The 20,602-nt window shown below is 31.9% G+C and overlaps 1 protein-coding gene across 1 annotated transcript; it reads left to right on the top strand.

Annotated features, from left to right (window-relative positions):
- The first annotated feature begins 383 nt into the window (after positions 1-383).
- Positions 384-1,222, top strand: LOC107420209 (stigma-specific STIG1-like protein 1). Its single transcript, XM_048467371.2, has one exon. The coding sequence runs from the start codon at positions 470-472 to the stop codon at positions 941-943; it is 474 nt and encodes a 157-aa protein (XP_048323328.1). The 5' UTR covers positions 384-469; the 3' UTR covers positions 944-1,222.
- The last annotated feature ends 19,380 nt before the right edge of the window (positions 1,223-20,602 follow it).

Raw genomic sequence — 20,602 nt, forward strand, 5'->3', positions numbered from 1 at the left:
ACTAGAAAAAAAAGGTTGAAATAAGGTATTTTATCCTTCGTTTTCTTATGGCTATAGCTAACCAATCCCAATTACGTTGTAGGAATTAAGAATCAATTAATATTTTATTAAGAGAAGCCTAACCTGCCTACCCCATATTGTTATCTTACGAGTCTATAATTTCTGTTTTTCTACATACCAACCTAATTATTAGTATAATATTTCTTCAAAAGCCTAACTTTAAGCCCTTTGAATTGGACCAACCCACTAATAGAAATATGAAAATATGCCACGTACAAAAACATATGTAAACTTTGAGTCCAACTCTTTGAAGAAATCTATGGCCCCTCTAATAACTCTCCTCTATATATACTTGATACCCCCCAACATTCTTTCCCACACAAACCTTTACCTAAGCATATCTTCACCTTCATATCCTCCAAGTCTCTCTTTAAAAATATTCTACTTTCCTTTTTGGCACCAACAAAACATGAAATCCCAGAAGCTATTCCTTCTACTAGCCATACTCATTATGGCTTTGAGCACCATTGCTCTGTCTGCAACACCAAATGCTGATGAAACATTTCTCAATAACGACGAGGATGATAATGCCACAACTGATGAGGATTCCTTGGAGACCGAAGACCAACGACAGACAACATTGACTCCTCTTAGGGGGATTAGCCGCTTGCTTGCGTCACGAAATCAGATGACATGCAACAAATACCCGAAGGTGTGCCGCGCCAAGGACAGCCCCGGTCCAGATTGCTGCAAGAAGAAATGTGTTGACACATCGAGTGATAGAGTAAACTGCGGCAAATGTGGGAAGAAATGCAAGTACGCGGAGATATGCTGCAAAGGCAAGTGCGTGAAGCCAATGACTGATGAGAAACACTGTGGAAGTTGCAATAACAGGTGCGGCAAGGGGAACAAGTGCTCGTATGGGATGTGCAACTATGCATAGATATTAAAAAACGCCACCAAATTTAATAGGAAATGAATAATAGGACATATAACTTAATAAGTAGTTTGAAAAATAAAAGTTGAGCCATCAATTGATGTTTCTGATAGGCTTTACATACACATACATTTACGTTTCATTAACTCATTATGTTGGTTTGTGTAATTACAATTAATATGTTAATTTAATCGGGATTTGGGACGTTGTAACATAGGGTTATAAGCATTAAAGTCTCATGTATTCATTATTAATATATATTCCCATCATAAAATTCTATATATGTTACTTTTTATGGTTTCATTGTTTCCAACGTCTATGATAAAACTAATATTATATCATAAATTTATGTAACGTAATTTGTAAAAAAATATAAAAATTGTTTGATAACTAATTTAAAGTCCAATAGTCCTTCTTAAATTGATTTTTGTAGACAATAATAATATTATTATCACCACTAGCAAATAATCACGAACAAGTTTTATATGTTAAATAATAATTTAAATAATCATTATAAAAAAATTCATTTTTAAGAATTTTAAAAATTTAGTAAATACTAAAAAATAATAGAATTAAATATTTCAATTAAAATTTTCCATGTAAGCTCATGATCGTCGTCAATAGTAATAAATAACAAAATTCATATTTAAAAAAATAGTATTATCCTTGAATATCTTTATCTTCCAACACAAATTAAGGCTCTTTAGAAGAATATAATTAAAAGAAGGCACAGTTATCAAGTTTGAATTTAGTGTAAAAACATTTAAAAATTGAGGAAGGATTGTCCTCAGATTGTCCACCTTTTAGCCCATATGTGAGTGTTACACAAGCTTTTGAATAGAGTATAACTATTCCTGATTTGTACTTAAAATATTTGTCTTAATTACTTTAAAAATTCATATTATTTTTAACTAATGTTGCATAAAAATTTAAAAAAGCATTAAGTCTTCAACTCATGTGTATTGTATAATAGCCGAATTGACGAAGCGGGAGCAAATAAAAGATAATGAGAGAAAATAATTCTCTAGAAAAAAAAAAAACTTTTTATTACATTTTCAATGATGAAAGTAACATTGTAGGATGCCTTCTTTTATAGAGAACCCTAATATCAACACAAGAAAATTGAAAATTAACTAATTAATTTAATTCCATGAATTAAGGGCCAAGAAATAGCATTTAATTTAGAAATTTCTTTATTGACTCCAATTGACGCTAACACCTGAACTTGAAGACCAAGAAAACAAAATTGTACAAAATATAAAGACAGTTAAAATATGGTAAATAAAATTCTAATTATTGTACAACATCAAACTCCTCCACTTAAAAGAAAACTCGTCCTTGAGTTAAGCTCAGGTGATTCATTGAGGCTGTAAATAGAATATGTTAAAGGCAGTAGAAGTTGAAACATGATAGAGCATAAGCTAACAGCCTTACATGGATTGTGATAACAAGATATTACTTGGTTTGTCCAGATGTAACTGTTTGATAACTATGTATCTTATATGTAGTCATTTATATAGAGGTTGTGAAGCTTATCTAATGCCTATTAAAATAGTATAAATACCTTTACTATCAACGAGTTCTACAGTTTTCTAAATCTTATATGGTACCAGAGCCTTCAAATATCCAAGTCATGGCTTTCTCAAGTTTCTTTTCAAAAATTCCTCAACTTAGCCAAGTGACCTTATCAAACTACAATTTTCATCACTATTTAGATCCATTTAATATAATATTGTTCGCTTTAAGCCATTGCCAGCATGGTTTTGTTTTTGACTGGCCTTGTACTGGTGAGAGAAATGGCCATACATATATGACACTTCATCAACTCTTTTCAATTGCTATGGGATTGCTTACAGATCTTACTTTTTTTTGTCGTGCATCATTTAAGGTTCACAAGTCTTACAATCCACAGGGATCAATTGCCGCTTCCAACTATGGGGACATTGGCTCGATTTGGTTGATTTTATGTGTTTTATTGAAAACTAAAATGAACCAAACCATGAAAAGAAACCAAACCAAACTGAACCAATCATCTTTAGCTTAGTTCAACTTTGTCAAATTGAATATTTTATTATTTTTATTTTTAATAATTTTTTTAATTTTTGATTTTCTTACTTTTTTAATAAGTTTTTTTTAAAAAGTTGCTATTTTTTAATGATTTGAATTTAATAATATTGATATATTAAACTAATAATTTAAAAACATAAAATATACTTAATTATAATAAAAATATTGAAAAATTATATACAATATATATGGTTGGTTTGTTTGATTTGGTTTAAGTTAAAAGTTTTCCAAACTAAAAACAACAAATCATAGGCCAAAAATCAAACTAAACTAGTTTGTTTGGACAGTTTAATAAGTTCAAATTGGTTTATGCCCACCCTTACTTCTGGTTAGGTTAAAGCACAAATACCATTCTATCACGATCTAAACCACTTAGTATGATATTATCTGTTCTGGGGTCACTACTAGCATGATTTTGTTCTTGGCCCATACCTAATTGACTAGCCCAAAATGCCTCAAACTAGTAAGAGAAGTACCCACATGTAATGACATATCACTGTTTCCATCTTGAGTGATATGAGATTGCTCACTGATTTTGTGCTTTATTGTCTTGCATCTTTTAGGCTCAGATTTTAGAACTTCCCAATTAAATTTGGAAAACAAAAATTATATGCTATTGAAATCACACATGTAAACAACTATAATAAGAGCAAATGTTGACGACTTCATCATAGGTGATCTATAAGAACCAGAAAAGGAGATTCAAACAATAGATGGAGAAGCTAGAATTACCAACTTTGGAGGAGATTCAATCAAGCACTACTTAGATAATGTCTCCCATATCACAAGAGGTACATAACCAAATCTCTAAACCTTTAACATCAATTCATTTTTGGAAATCTTTAGTCATATGCATGTAGACCTATCTTTATGATTTGCAAGATTATTAGTTTATACTTACATGTATATATATATATATATATATATATACATATATGTGTCTATGTGAGTATAATTAAATTTGTATATATATATATATATATATATATTTATTCATTTAATTAGTTAATATTAAAAGTTGGATTTAAAGGAGTTATTTAACCAATTATGGTTAATTGAGTATTTTATAAAATTTCCAAAGAAAGTTTAGATGCTTATGTTTATTTAAAAATAACTTTATTAGTTGATTTATATTTTGATTGTGAAATAGTTTATCTCATATTTTAGCTTTGATAAAGTGATTAGGTTACTAAAATATATTTGATATATATATATATATATATATATTTATATGCGTGAGTATCAATGAATACCTGCATATGATTTTATAAGGTTAATTGTTTTTAATTATTGAGTTATTTAATTATGTAATTACTTATTTATCTATTTATTAGTCTAGTTGTTCATGTTGCTTTCAAGTAATTCAAAGTTGTAAAATTACTTAATCTTAAATGATATTACCGTAATATACTTCCATATAATTATGCTATGGATTTCAAATATATTTATGTAATTATTTAATTATTTAATTAATTACTTATTCATTTGTTTAAAATATTTAATTATGTCTTAAAAGTGTAATTATGAGGAGCTGGCATTTTTGGTAAATATATGTAATATACGATATATGTAATATATAATAATATGTTTGGTTTATAAGGATTATTTTAATTTTTATTAAGAAATTTGATAAAAGAAGAGTATATCTACCCCATTTTTGGTTTTATAAAAGGAAAGGGAAAGATACGCTTATTTTGTTTTTATGTTTGTTTTCAACTTTGTGACACTAGGATTTCAGTTAAGTCTTCATCTTCTTTTTCTTCTTTTCCTTCTAGCTTTAAAAGCTATTAGGGTTAATATTAATGGCTCATGAGTTTAATTTAAAGTTTTAATATCTGTTTAAAATCGTTAGGGACCCAATATCTTTATAGGTTTTGGAATTCTGAACAAATTTTGGAGCATAGAAAGGGACATCTTAAATCTTTGAAGTTGACCAAGGTTGGTTTTTCTAATATGTTTTGTGTTATATGAGATTATATGAGACGGTTTGGGCTTATAGAAGTAATGAGATTATATATAATGTTTTATATATAAATATATGTAATGTTATTTGTAAAAAAAAATATAATTATTATTTGATAACTAATTTAAAGTGCATTGGTCCTTCTCGAAATGATTAATGTAGACAATAGTAATACTATTATCAAAGGGTTCATTTTTAAGAATTTAGTAAAAAACAAAAAAAAAATTAATAATAGAATTAAATGTTCCAATTAAAATTTCCATATAAACTCATGATTATCATCAATAGTAATAAATAACAAAATTTATATTAAAAAAATAATATTATACTTGAATATCTTATATTCCAACACAAATTAAACTTCTTTATAATAGTATAATTAAAAAAAAAAAAGAAGCACTGTTATCAAGTTTGAATTTAGTAAAAAAAAAAAATTTTAAATTGAGGACTGTCCTCAGAGTGTCCACCTTTTAGCCCATATATGAGTGTAATACATGCTTTTGAGTAGAGAGTATAGTTATTCCTAATTATTATACTTAAAAATATTTGTGTTAATTCATACAAAAATCCATATTACTTGTAACTAATATTGCATAAAAGTTTCAAAAAGTATTGAGTCTTGAACACATCTTTATTGTCTAGTAGCCGGATTGACGAAGAGGGAGCAAATAAAAGATAATGACAGAAAATAATTCTCTAGAAAGAAAACAAACTTTTTATTATTATTTTCAATGATGCAAGTAACATTACAGGATGCCTCCATTTATAGAGAGCCCTAATATCAACACATTAAAATTGAAAATTAACTAATTAATTTAATACCATTAATTAAGGGCCAAGAAATAGTATTTAATTTAGGAATTTATTTACTGACCCTAATTGACACTAACACCTAAACCTGAAAACCAGGAAAACAAAATTATACTAAAAATAAAGAAAGTTTAAAAATGGTAAATAAAATCTTAATTATTGTCCAACGTCAAATTCCCCCAATTAAAAGGAAACTCATCCTTGAGTTAAGCTCTGGTGATTCATAAAGGGGGCAAAAGAATATGTTGAAAGTTGTAGAAGTTGAATATGATAAAGTATAAGCTAACTACCTTACATGTATGGTGATAACAAGCTCTTACTTGGTTTGTCCAGGTTTAACTATGTAATAAATATGTATCTTATATGTAGTCATTTATCCAGGGGTTGCAAAGCTTATCTAATGCTTATTGAAGAAGTATAAACACCTTTACTATTAACACAATATACATCGAGTTTATAGTTTTTTAAATGTAACACCTCTCCCAAAGTATATCAAAATTTTGGCATGTTGACCGTTGACCGAGTGGGTCAAAATTTTGACTTTTTGTTTTGGATGGAATTTCGCATTGGCTGAGGCACCATTGTGGAGTACACATTGACTCGAGTTCGTAGACTGGTAGTACATAAAAAAATAGAGCTATCGTTTGAAAGTTATAGGCAAAACAAGTTTAGGTCCAAATTGTCTGAGGCTACCGGAGTTGCCTTTTTGTTTTTGTAAAATTGAGCTCTAACTCATGCATGGTTGTGAAGTACTCGTTGATACGAGTTCATAGACTAGCGGTACACCTAATTTGGACATTTCATTGAAAAGTTATGGACATACAAAGTTTTTCTAACATTGTAATATTTTATATTATTTGATGCTTGTGTAAAATGTATGCACAGTACGTGCCACGTGTCAAAATCTCAGCCACTCTTGTGAGTGCACAGTGGCACCGATCGGATGGTTTCTTATTGGCTTAAACCCATGTGTGAGCCGAGTAAGAAGAGAGAGAAAGAGGCGAGGAGAGAGAGAGCCACCACCCACTGGCCACCATTTCTGTACACGTGCCACCCCACCACCTCCGCCTCCTCATTTCCAGCTAGCTCACCAAATTCCACGGCCAGTCAACCGCCGACGTGCTCGGATCGAGGCTTTTTCGATGGCGGTGCCGATTGGTTCAAACCTAGATTTCTCCCTATTCTAGCATCCATTTGCCTCACTGCCACTCCCATCCATTCACTCGTCCTTCGCTCTACCTTTCCTCTGAAAATCACGGCCAATGGCCATTGGACGCACCACTGGCGGTGATGGTTTTTAGATGACCAAGGCAGCTCGTTGGCAAACTTGATTCCGGCAAGTCCTCGATCACACCACCCAACTTTTCCCACTAATCCAAACCCCCTGAACCCAAATCCGAAGTCAGTTTTCTCCAATTCATGGCGGTTTGTGAGATCCGAGGACCTAAAAACCGAAACCTTCCCGACGAGATTCCGGCCACCTCGGATTTGATCTCCGGAAGATAAGGGTCAATCCTTAATCCTTGTGTTGTAAGCTTCATTTCGATATATTGTTTACAAATTTTGGTTAATGTTTGTGTTAAATCCTCCGAATAACTGTGTATAATTTATCCGATTAAAATATTAATTTAATCGGTTTGTGTATTGTCAATATTCTAGGAACACGTGTGAATTGTAGAATCAATCCTATGGAGGATCTTGGTTGAATTGCATGCTCGAGGTGAGTGACCCACCTTCAAAATTATTTTGGGTTGATAAATTGTATATATTTTTGTGTTGATTATATATTTGGAAATTATATTTCATGTGTTAAATATTTAATAAATTTATATTTGGAATTTTGATGCCAAAATTGAATGAATTATAATTATTTGTGCATTAAAAAATATTTTGATTTCAAGAATTTTATGGATATGGGATTTTGTTAATAATTATTAAATTTCATTGTTGGAATATTGTGTAATTAGAAATGTTTTCATGTGAATTTTAATATATGTTTAATATCTGAAGGAATTTCCATCTAATTTTACAATGCTAATTTGTGATAGTTTTAATATATGTGCTGTTGCCAAAAATATATTTGGGATTTTAAAGGAATTATGGTTTTAATATATGTGTTGTTGCCAAAAATTATTGTTAAGTTTGATGTTGATTTTATGATGCATAATAAATGCGTTTACATGATTTTAAGAATATATGAATTTCATGTGGTTTTAATGATTCAGGAAAAATATTTGTTCAAGTTGGTGCTTCCAAATATATATATATATATATATGCGCTTAAATTATTATCTGATTAATTTCATGATATGAGAAAAATTATATATATTATCGATGGATTTATGCTGGTGATATTAAAGAAAAATGTGAGATTGTGAATTTGAAAGGTGGTATAATTTCCACGGTGAATTTTGGAAAAACTTAATATTTTAATAATAAATTTAGTAATTGATTTTAGACGCACTCATATAGTATTAGTGTTTTGTACTGTATATGTGGATAAGAATGCAGGTTGTAATATCTCCCGTGAGTTGTCATCGGACCGAGGGCAAGCAAGTTTGATATTGGCCATAACCGTCCCCCTCTATGGCCAGGATGACGGTTTAAGCAACCGTATGCAAGCTTCTCTCTTTAACCTTCTGCCACACGGTGCTCGGGACGCTGGATATCGAAGGGCATCACTAGTATATAGTATGGTGCGTCAAGTTATTTTTTCGATACGAATTTCAAATCAAAATGCTTTAAAATCGTATTTAAAATTAAACCTATTTATTTTTGTTTTATTGTTTATTTCAAACTAATATTTTCTAAAATGTATTTATTCATGGTTTTATCAATTATTTTAAATTGGTGTTTTAGAATTTTATTTGACTATGTTGATATTATTTATTTAAATTTTGAGATTGTAGCATGAATTTTATTATATTTTTTTATCTATTTTAAATTGAGGTTTAAAATCTATTAAAATGTTTTTTTTGATTATTTTGTTGATTTAAATAATAAATTTTATATTTTATATTTTGAGTTTATTTTTGTTTTATGCCAAATTCCTTCAATCCAAGTTTATTTATGATTTTATTTATTTTATCTAATGATATCTTAATCTAAATTTAATAACTGGATTTTTTTGAAAAAATGTTTTCGATATATATATTGAGTTCTAAATTAATATTTGTATTTTATGTGTATTCTAAATTATTGCATTCCATTCAATTTAATATTTCCTTGATTATTTTTAATGTAAATTTTATTGTGATTTTGCTTATTTTATTTATGACATTTCATGTACAATTTAATAATTGTTTTTAAAATTATTCTTGTTTCTTATTATACATTCTAGATATTTAATTTAATGTATTTTATTTATAATTTATTTAATTAATTAGTCCTTGATTTTTGGAGTACAATTATTGGGTTTTGTGAAAATGTTTTAAAATGGAAACTTTTCCAACTGAATGAACTGTGAGGCTTTTGAGAGAAAATAATATTTTAACTACTTATTATTTATTTGATTATTTATTATTAATTAATAAAGTTCATCTTATCGTTATATTATTATTATTATTATTATTATAACTATGTCATAGTTAGGGCCACTCACTGAAATGATTAGCATCTCATGTTTTTAAATTTCATTCCCCTAGATTCAGGTTAGTAGATGTTGATCGTCCGGAGGCGAGTTCGATATCTTGTTCGTTACTGAAAGTTCAAGGAGCCTTACTTACTTTTCTTCGCTATCTTATATTGTTTGTTTTATCCTTTGTTGTATTAACTTCCATATTTAATTGTATCTTGATAAAGCTCTGTATACTATTTTGAACGTTTATATATTTAATTATGCACTGATTCCCTATCATTCATTTGAAGTGCTGCAAATTTGTGGAATTGAATCGTAGCAAGGTGGGAGGAATAAGGTGGTGTATATAGAAGTATGTTTTTAGTACAGGGAATTTGTGGTAAGTCCAACCCTTATGAAAGGTTCTGTCGGATTTTCTATTAGAGGGTCCGATGGGATTTCTGTCGGATCAAGGCTTGTCTAGGGTTCCGGTGAGGGATTTTGGACGAGTCCTGACACTAAATCTTTTATGGTATCAGAGCCTTCAAAGACCCAAGTCATACCTTTTTCAATTCTCTTTTTCAAAATTCCTCAACTTAGCCAAGTGATCTTGCTAAACTGCAACTTTTGTCACTACCCATGTAATACCCTGACCCAAAAAAATAGCCCCTGAGTTTGAAATTTTGACTGGTTTGGCTAAAGTTGATCGAATTTGATCAAGTGTATTTTACGGTTGACTTTTTATTGTGAGAGGGATTTTGTGTTGACCGAGGTACCATGGAAAAATACTCGTTAATAGGAGTTCATAGACTAATAATACGCCAAAATCAGAGTTAAGAACAGAAAGTTACAGTTAAAACAAAATGTGATCCGGATTGATCGACGAGCGCAAAGTTAACTTGTTATCTATATGAATTTTGATGATAACTCATGTATGTGAGAATGGCCGTCCATATAAGTCCGTAGACTAATGGCACACTTAAATTGGAGCTACGGTTAAAAAGTTATGCATTTATAAATTCAAGCCTAATTTTTTTAGAACTGACTTTACTAGGTAGTGGAATAGTTAGAAGATTCCTTGATTAGTGCCATGTGGCAACAATTAGTAGATTCCACATGTCACCAATTGATAGTGCCACATTTCACCAACCAATGGTGCTACGTGTCACCCTAAAAGATAATAATAAAATACTTTCTTCGTTTCTTTTCCTTTCATTTTTTTTTATCTTTTTCCCTCTCCCCTTCTCCTTCTCTCTCTTCTTTCTCTCTCTCTCCCTCTCTCTCCGTTAATTGGCTGATTAGTTGCGTCCCAATCACTGGATTGTGACACGCACCGGCGGGCATGAGAGCCCACAGCCAGGTGATGTTGATGGTCGAGTTTTCAACCGTTTGGCAAGTCGATGATATCCCATTCACCAGTTTTTTGATGGTTTTCGGCCGTTAGTTTAGTCCTTCCCCCTAGTTTTTGATCCCCTGACCTTAAAAATGGTCTCTATTTGTCCAAATTCCAAACCGTTTGGGAGATACATTGGAGGGGAGTTTGGCTTAAATTTTCCTATCATTTTTTGGCCATCATGGGTCAAGTTAAGCCCAACAGAGGTTAGTAACGTATTCCTCATCTCTTTAGCTTTCCATTGATACTTTGTTTGCGAATTATAATGGTGTATTTGAAAAGTTGCCATTTTTGAATAAATTACTATATTAAATGTGAAAAATTAAAAAATTGAATTAAATTGTATATATATATATATATGTTTATGTACACATATGTATGTGTATGTTTGTAAGTACATACATTTTATATATATGTATATATGTGTATTATGATGTATGGATATATACATGTATATATATTTGTATAAATATACATTTGTTGAAAGCTTTTGTAAATACATGGTAAAATATATATGTGTGGACATTTATATTTGTTAAAATATGTTGTTGAAGGTTTATGTGTACATATTTAAATGTGTGAATATATGTATGGACATCTATAGATGTATATATATATACACACACACATTTGAGCATATATATGTATGCGTATATATATATATATATACAGTGAGTTTAGGATAGGGACCGACCTCATACAAGCCATGCGGACAAAAAAAGTGATAAAAATGGTACCCGTTGGATCTGCACATCTGGCAAGAATGGCCCAGATTGAAGCTAGCTTTCACATGTGAATTTTTACCCCCCTTCTCCCATTCCCGCTCTGAGCAAATTAAATTTCCGTTTCAACCCAACTCACATCAGGTTTGCCAAAATTCCAAAATAACTTTGCCAAAATTCCAAATTGAACTACCTTGAACCAGCTTGCAACAGCTTATTTTCCACCATTTTGAAGATTCAGAACCTACATTCCTTTTACCAGCTTGCACTAGGTTTGGCAAAATTCTAAATCGCACCACTCGCACCAACTTGGACTAGCTCGCACCAGCTTATGTTCCACCCTTTCGGAGAGTAGCAGGTGGAGTTTGAGTTTGTTGCCATTGATTCCTTCCACTTCTTCTTTTTGATTGCTTCATTTTGATTTTATTTACCTTTGTAGAGCCGGCATTACTACTATGCATATGTATGTATGTTTGTATGTATGTATGTAGGTATCTCTGTTATTCATGCTTACTGCCTGATTAGAAACCTGGGGGCTAAATTTTTGGTTTGCTACTCTTATTCTCCTTTATCATAAATGTACATGTATTCCATTTCTTCTATAGGATAGAGGGTAAATAAAAGTATTAGTTAAAAGAAACAATAATAAAGTGTAATTAAAGCAAATCTATTGGACCTCTTAAATTAGTCAAGTTTTTGGAAGAGTAAGTTTAGTAAGTTCAATAGAAACATAAATAAGCTATCTTGTATGAGATAGACTGACATGCATGGCAAAATGCAAAAAAGTACAAGCAACAGAGTGAATCTGGAAAGGCATGAAAAATCATAATAGGTTTTGCTAATAATAATAATAGGATCCAGTGATGAAACAAGACAAAGAACGAAGCAAAAATTTGGTCAAGTCTATTATGATGGCTGGCACGTTGGGTCTGTATGCAATTTATGCAATTTATATATCTACAATAGATTTGACAGTGATAAATTAGTAAATACTTTACAAGTATATTTGTTTTGATACTTTTGAAATATCAATTGCTGTTGATCTTATTATTCCTATATACTTTTCTTTCTATCGAGTACTACAGTATTAGCAAATTATCAAGTGTTATTTATAGGCATACCAACAATGCATTTTTGTTGGTTATCTAGCAGTACACATCTTTTGATTAAAAATAAATTGGAAAGACAAAAAAAAAAAAATACAAATGCAACAACAATTTTCTTATTCCTTTCAATAATTTGTGCACAACACAAACATCCAAGTTACACTTTCAAAGATAGTGGGCCACAACACTTTCAATCCAACCAATAATCAATACATTGTCAACATTTTATTTTCTGGTAAATTTAAAACTTGTTAATGGTACAATTAAACTCCTATTAGCACCACTATACGTGCTTCCTTTGACAGCTCATCATTTCCCATCTTTCCTTGCAAGTGCTATTATGAAGTCCCACATCGGTTGTAAAGGGGAACGAAGCATGCCATATAAGTGGATGTGGATACCTTTTTCTTGAGAGGCCTTTTAAAACCTTGAGGGTTGGGTTGTAAGAAGATTCTCCAGGCCCAAAGAGGACAATATCTCATGCGGATGGTCTGGGCTGTACAGTTGGTATCAGAGCCAGTACCTGGATCGGTGTGCCAGCGAGGATGCTGGGCCTAATAAGGGGAGGATTGTGAAGTCTTACATCGGTTTGAAAGGGGAACGAAGCATGCCATATAAGTGGGTGTGGATACCTTTCCCTTGAGAGGCCTTTTAAAACCTTGATGGTTGGGTTGTAAGAGGATTCTCCAGGCCCAAAGAGGACAATATCCCATGCGGATGGTCTGGGTTGTTACACTATGGCATCAAACTCATCAACATCAACCTATAAACTAAAACTAGTAGTGTCCAACTGGAATTTCAGAAAATGTCATTCTAGCTCAGACTAGACAGAATTGAATCCATCCAATTCTCAACATACAAGAATTGATATTAGAAATGGTAAGCTAATGCTTTAAACAAACTAACTATCCTGCCACCTTCAAGACAAATTAAAGCACCTATGTAGCACAATGAAGACCAATTAAAATAATTTTAGGGTGAAACATCATTAAGTAGAATGAAAAAGTTCACTAATATCAAGACCATATCTAACGAAAAATTAAAGTACTGTATCACCTAATTGTGAACAGTTAAAATGAAAGTGAAAAGAAAAAGAAAAAAGAAAAAGGTATTCAGCAGAATTAAAGTAAAGTGGCACGAATGAGCACATTGCAACTAAGGAGAATAATTCAAATAAACAAGCAGCATGGTAGAGAACTCACATCAACCAAGTGCATACTACTGCTGTGACAACCAATGTTAGATGGAAACTATGAAGGAAGAAATTTAGATTAGCCCTATTAAGATTTTCAAAGAATTCTGAATTTCACATATTCTCCTTTCCATGGCTGGTTTCACAAATATGAAGGCCCTATTGCTGTCCATTCTTGCGCTTTTGTGTTTTATCTGCAATTTGTGCTTTTCTGTCCATTATTGTAAAAAGCATGAGGATGGATTAATAAATCAACTCACCAAACAGTTCAACATACTTGACATAGATAATTGTAACAGACAATTTCAACAAAACCTATAGCGTGCTTAATAGGATACGTATGGTGCTTAACAAGCACATAGCAAAATTTAGTGCATAAGTACTTTACAAACTAAACATACACATATATTACTTGACTACATTTCTAGGCAAACATTTTAAAGAAAATAAATAATAAAAGTACAAGAACTATAACAGTCTTAATGTCATATTGGTCGCTCCTCAAAGTATTTTTCTAAATTGCTTTAAGAATATTATTCGAGTTCTCCACTTGCAAAGATAAATGATGAATTTCACCGATAAGCATATCTATTTTGTCTAGTTTAGCTTCCCCTTCTTTTGCCCACCTGAATTTACCACATCCTTTTTCCTGTGGCAAGTAAACATATATAATTTAATTATTTTATAACCAAAAACAAATTAAAATTCAACACATTAACAATTATGAACAACCTGTTCTCCATCTAAGCATTTCCAGAATTGACGATTTGGATTCTTATATGTCCTTGATGTTTTTAAATGCATATATTGCCCACATGAGCACATCCGGATAGGTTGAACATCACTAGTACTTGTTGACATGCTTACCCAACTAATCTCCAGGTCTATCTTTGAAAGAAGACAAGGCAAGATTTAATAAGTTATAAAAAGCCAAATCCTGCAAAAATAAACAAATAAATAAATAAATATTAAAAAATATTAAAAAAATTAAACCAACAACCTTTCTACATGAATGAGTATTGAAATTAACATTGATGATGTATGCTAACAAAGGATAAAATGAACCATATCTTACAAAATGCTTCTTGCTAATCCGAAGAATTAGGTTAAACACTTCACCTCACCTAAAATGGCAGACATAATAACACCTAATCAAAATTGTACACGCTGAGCGCATGGCAGACACATGCTTCCTATCTCATATTTCCAAAGAAAACAAAGAAGTAAAATAATAACCAATCCAAAAAGAAAAATACAGATTCTTTACCAACCAAAAATATGCTATGAAAGGCAAAATATCAGAAAGAAGCTACATGAACCTTACTAATGAGATTTGGTGATAATAGACATTCATGTTTCGTTCATGATATTTGTATCACTTATATCACTAAAATGTGTATATAGACATTTAGATTAAGGGAATCGCATGCAATGTAGTCTAAGTAGAGATGTCAAGATAAGCAATTCGAATTGGTGGTGTTGTTTCATGGTTTTTTACACTACTGGACCAATCGTACTTTGCTAGATCTCTCTCCCATTTATTTAGTCCGATCCTTAATTCCTACTTTCTTTTTCATTCATGGTACTTGGAATCATCACTGAGTCTTAAAGTTTGGAGGCTAGGTTGGTGGTACCATAATCTTCTCTTCATAACCATATTCATTTAGTTTTGCAGAATGTCCAAAACAAAGTCGTCCGAAAAATACTAATCTCTTTTCTGAAAACAAACAAAGATAATTTTTTCAGCACCTATCTACAGAGGACACCCTAAAGCTCAAGCATTGACAAAAGGCCTGACTCTTTCAATATTAATGAGAAGCAAAAACCTCCAATAACTACCAAGCACCTATCTACAGAGGATACCCAAAATCTCAAGCATTGACAAAAGGTCTGACTCTTCAAATGGAGATACAAAGAGAAGCAGAAACCTCGAATGGAGATACAAAAACTAACTACCAAGCCTATTAGCTATATGAGTTCTTAATACATACAGCCTAAGTAAATAGAAGAGCATGAATGGATATACTCTTTGAAATCTTTTCAATGATTGTAATTACTAAGCTACATCCTTGCTTTTTGCAAAACACTTCAAAATTTACTAAATGGTGAAAATACCCAATACAAAACACATGAAAGTAACATTCCGTAAGTTGGCAAGGCAGTCAATATACACAGATGCATACAATATTGGTTTTAGCTAAAATCGAAAATTTTAATCTTGAGTATGTGAGATCTCATCAATGGCCCAAACATTAGATTTAGTTGGAAACAACTTACTAACAAAGAACCATAACCCAATACCTAGCTGGTGGAAGCAGCGGATAATCTAGGTGGCTCAACGTCACTGGCATAGGTGGGTGGAAGGTGGAAGCATAGGTGAAGAGGAGAAGATAAGAGAAAAGTAAAGGTACGAAGGGGAGAAGGGGGGCAAAAATTCACATGTGAAAGCCAGCTTCAATCTAGGCTATTCCTGCCAGATCCAACAGGTGCCATTTTTATCACATTTTTTGTCCACATGGCTTGTGTGAGGTGGGTCCCTATCTTAGACTCACTGTATATATATGTGTGTGTGTGTGTGTGTGTGTGTGTGTGTGTGTGTGTGTGTGTGTGTGTTTGTTTGTGTGTACATACTTGCTAAAAGGTTGTACAGATGTACATGTGTATGAATGTATATTTGATGTCATTTAACATTTCGAAAGGTATTTCGTATGTTTTAAAAATTAAGAAAATTGTTATTTGATTTATTACACTATTTTATGTGATTTAAATATATTTGTTATATAATGTTAATTATATGGTTTTGGAGAAATTATTTGTGATTATTTATTGTTGAAAGTATTATTAAATCTTACTATTATATTTATTGTGCATAATAAAATGTATTTGTGTGAAATTAACATATATGTGAATTTTTTTATGATTTAATATAATTTTGATATATAAATTTTAAGGATTTAAGAATAATAATTTTAGAGTATATAATTGTGGAGTTGAAATTATTTTAGTAACAATGAATTGTATAAAACCGTTGGATTTATGGGTTTGTTAAAAAGGGAAATATGGAAATTTATAAACTTAGTAAAAGTGCATAAACTTGGTTTTATTTTACCAAAAATTTAGGTATTTATGATATTATAAATTTTTATAGTTTTTAGATGCACCATACAGTATTGTTGATTAGCATGCAAGTATGTATGGTCATCCTGTGGGAGCTGTAGATCTAAGGGTTGGCAAGTATATTTATATAGTTACCATCAGGTGCCCCTCTCCTTGTCCTCTGGATGATTATTTATTATATTATAGCTATCCTGTGGGTGCCATGGACCTGAGGATTGGTCAGTATATTTACACAATGAGCATTAGTCGACCCTTTCTTTAGTTGAGGATGGTTGTTTATTATGGTTATGGATTAGCACACAAGTTATATTTATGATCATCCTTGTGAGCTGTGTTGAGAGAGGGTAGGCAGATAAAATGTCGAGTGAGCACCAATCGTCTCCCTCTTGATCTCATGATGGCTGTCATTATGGAATAACAGGCATATACATATGGCCATCCTGTGAGATCTATGGGCCCGAGGTATGGTAAATATAGTGCACAGTGAGCATTAGTCGCCCTCTTTGTCGAAGGACGATTGTTTTAGCCATGACAAGTTATAAGCAATAGGTGCCACGGGATGCCAGAGCAACCGATTGCATATTTCTCTCTTTAACCTCCCCCTATCAGGTACTGCTTGGGATGCCTGATATTATCTAACACCACTAGTATAGTAGTGCTTGGGATGCCTGATACTGTCTAACACCACTAGTATATCGTATGGTGCATCAAATATCTTTTTCATATATACGTGTATAAATATATATATATATATATATATATATATATATATATATATATATATATATTATGTTGTGTTTATATGTACCACACCATTCAGGGGCAATGATCCGATTCGGACCATGAATGGCTTAGCTTCGTAACTCTACTGCCTACGAGTCAAAAGGGTCGGACAGCCATTATAGGCAACCATCCCTAACCATATTAGTAGCTGTACACATGCAATAGCTGATATCATAGAACCGCATATTAGCATTATATATGGTACCCTTATTTTATCTTATCTCTCATAATTATGTTACCCTTATTTGTTATTATTATTATTAAAATTATTAATTGTTTGGGATCATTATTATTTGTCGTGAATGACATATTATTATTATTATTTTTCATCATTGTTATTATTATTGTTGTTGTTGTTGTTGTTGTTGTTGTTGTTGTTGTTATTATTATTTTTATTTTTATTATTGTTGTTGTGTTATTACCCTCCTATCTACATTATGCATTGGTATGTTTGTAAAACGATATTGAAATATAGTATTGTACCATGTGGGTGGTGTGGATGGACGTGAATATTTAGAAGTATTCTCTATTTATTAAATTATTTCTAGCATATACATTCTTATACTTTGTTATTGAAGTGCTACATATGTGGAAAATCTTGGAGTAAGGTTGGAGGAATAAGTTGGTATATATTGGAGTATGTTTTTGTATAGGAAATTTTTGGGGCACGCTTAACCCGTAGAAGATATGCTCTACTGGATTTTCTGTAGGACGGTCCAATAGGGTTTATCCTAAGATCAGGGCTTATCTAGAATTCTAGTATGGGATCCTGAATGGGTCCTAACAAACCAAATCCACTTAATATAATATTGTTCGCATTGGTCCACTACCCAGATGGTTTTGTTCTTAACTTAAGTCCTATTGGGTTATCTATGGCATTATACTAGTAAGAGAAATGTCCACACAAATATGACACTTCATCATCTCTTTCTCCATTACTCTGGGATTGCTTACTGATCTTACTCCTTCTTGGCTTGCATCATTCCAGGCTTACAGGATTTATAATCCACCTCATTGGGGCTAAGTGTTTCTTCTAACTAGGAGGATGTTTGATTAGACCCACCCTACGAACCTTCTCAAGATCTTCCGAATGGCTTTGCCAAGTGAAGTTCCACAAGACCATCCTTAGAGAATACTCAATGGAACCTCATCTAACCGTGAACAAACAATACATGTCATAACAAATAATACCTCAATATAAAGATAAAATTACAAAAATATGCAAATTCGTAACTATGGTCCACAACTGCAGCCAGTCATACTACAGGCTATAACTATATATACATAATGGGGATACTATTGTGCCTAGTGTTTAGGTCAGAGCAATCCAGGAGTATTTATAAAATTTAGAAATACAACCAATGCAGATAAGTCTAGAAAGATAAAGATAAGTATTATTACTGCCGTGGGAAACATGGAACAATAAGTGATGTGCAAAGTAGATTGCCAACTAACTACCTGGACCTAGGAGAATGAATTTAAAAACAAATAAATTACGAAATAAAGATATCTCAGTGAATCGTATAATATAATATAAAAATAATATTTTATTTCTGTAAAATTTTCTCTCAAAACCTTTTGTCCCACTCTTTTAAAAGGTTCCCATTTAAAAAAATTTCACAAAACTCAAATTGTACCCCGAATAATTATTATAAAATCGATGCTAAAATAGTATAAACTTAATGATCATTAAAATATTATAAACTGTATTAATCATGATAAAAATATTGAACATAAAATAATATAAACATAATTTGACCAAATAACTATGAAAGTGTAGTAAAATATTAAATATCAGAAAACTGATAATATATCTAGAAACATAAACAATGTACCATATGATGTATTTAGCACTGCCAAGTGGTGCATGACTTCCCGGAACACCACCAAATAATAAAAGAAATGAAATCTTTAGGATAAACCCACCTCGTGACCCTTAGCGTCCTAAAGGCTTCATGGCAATATAAACCTATGGGTGAACCCAACCTTATGACCCTTAATGTACAAAAGACATCATGGAAATAATGAACCTATAGAATGAATCCAATCTTACGACCCTTAGTATAACACCTCGACCCCAAAAAAATGCCCCGAATTTGAATTTTTGATCAGGTTTGACCAAGATTGACTAGCGATGACCAATTAGGTCCTATGGTTGACTTTTTACTGTGTGAGGAATTTTATGTTGACCGAAGTACCATAACACAAAGTACTTGTCGACATGATTTCGTAGACTAGTAGTACGTCAAAATTGGAGTTAAGAATAGAAAGTTATAGTCAAAACAAAATGCGACCCAAACTGATCGGCAAGTTTGACGTTGACTTTTTATCTATATAGATTTTGATTTTGACTCATGCATTATGTTATAGTGCTCGTCGATATAGATTGGTAGCACCCTTAATTTGAACTTACAGTTGGAAAGTTACATATCTGTAAATTTGTTCCCATTTTTCTAAAACTGATTTTATCGGGTAGTGGAATATTTAAAGGGGTCCTGACTAGTTCCACGTGTCACCAAATGTAAGTACCATGTGTCACTAAATGGTAGATGCCACGCATCATCAATAAGTGAATGCCACGCATCACCAATATGTGGATGCCACGTGCCACCTTTTAAAAAAATAATAATAATATACTAGTTTACTTTATTTTCTTTTTCTTTTTCTTTTTCTCCTCCTTCTTTCTCTCTTATTCTACCCTTCTCCTCGAGAGGACAACAACCTCTCTCTCTTTCTCTCTCTATCTCTCTCTGTTGATCGGCCGTTTGGTGCCATCCTAGCTACCAAGCGGCAATGTGAGCCGATGACGTGAGAGCCTATGGCTAAGCGACATTGGTGGCCGAGTTTCTGGCCGTTTGACCAGCGGTCCAATACTAGCAGCCAGTGACTTCCTGTTCACCAGTTTTCCAGTGGTCTCCGACATGAGATCGATCTTTCCACCTAATTTTTTACCTTC

Source organism: Ziziphus jujuba, chromosome 1 (genome assembly GCF_031755915.1).
Source record: "Ziziphus jujuba cultivar Dongzao chromosome 1, ASM3175591v1".
Classification (NCBI taxonomy): domain Eukaryota; kingdom Viridiplantae; phylum Streptophyta; class Magnoliopsida; order Rosales; family Rhamnaceae; genus Ziziphus; species Ziziphus jujuba.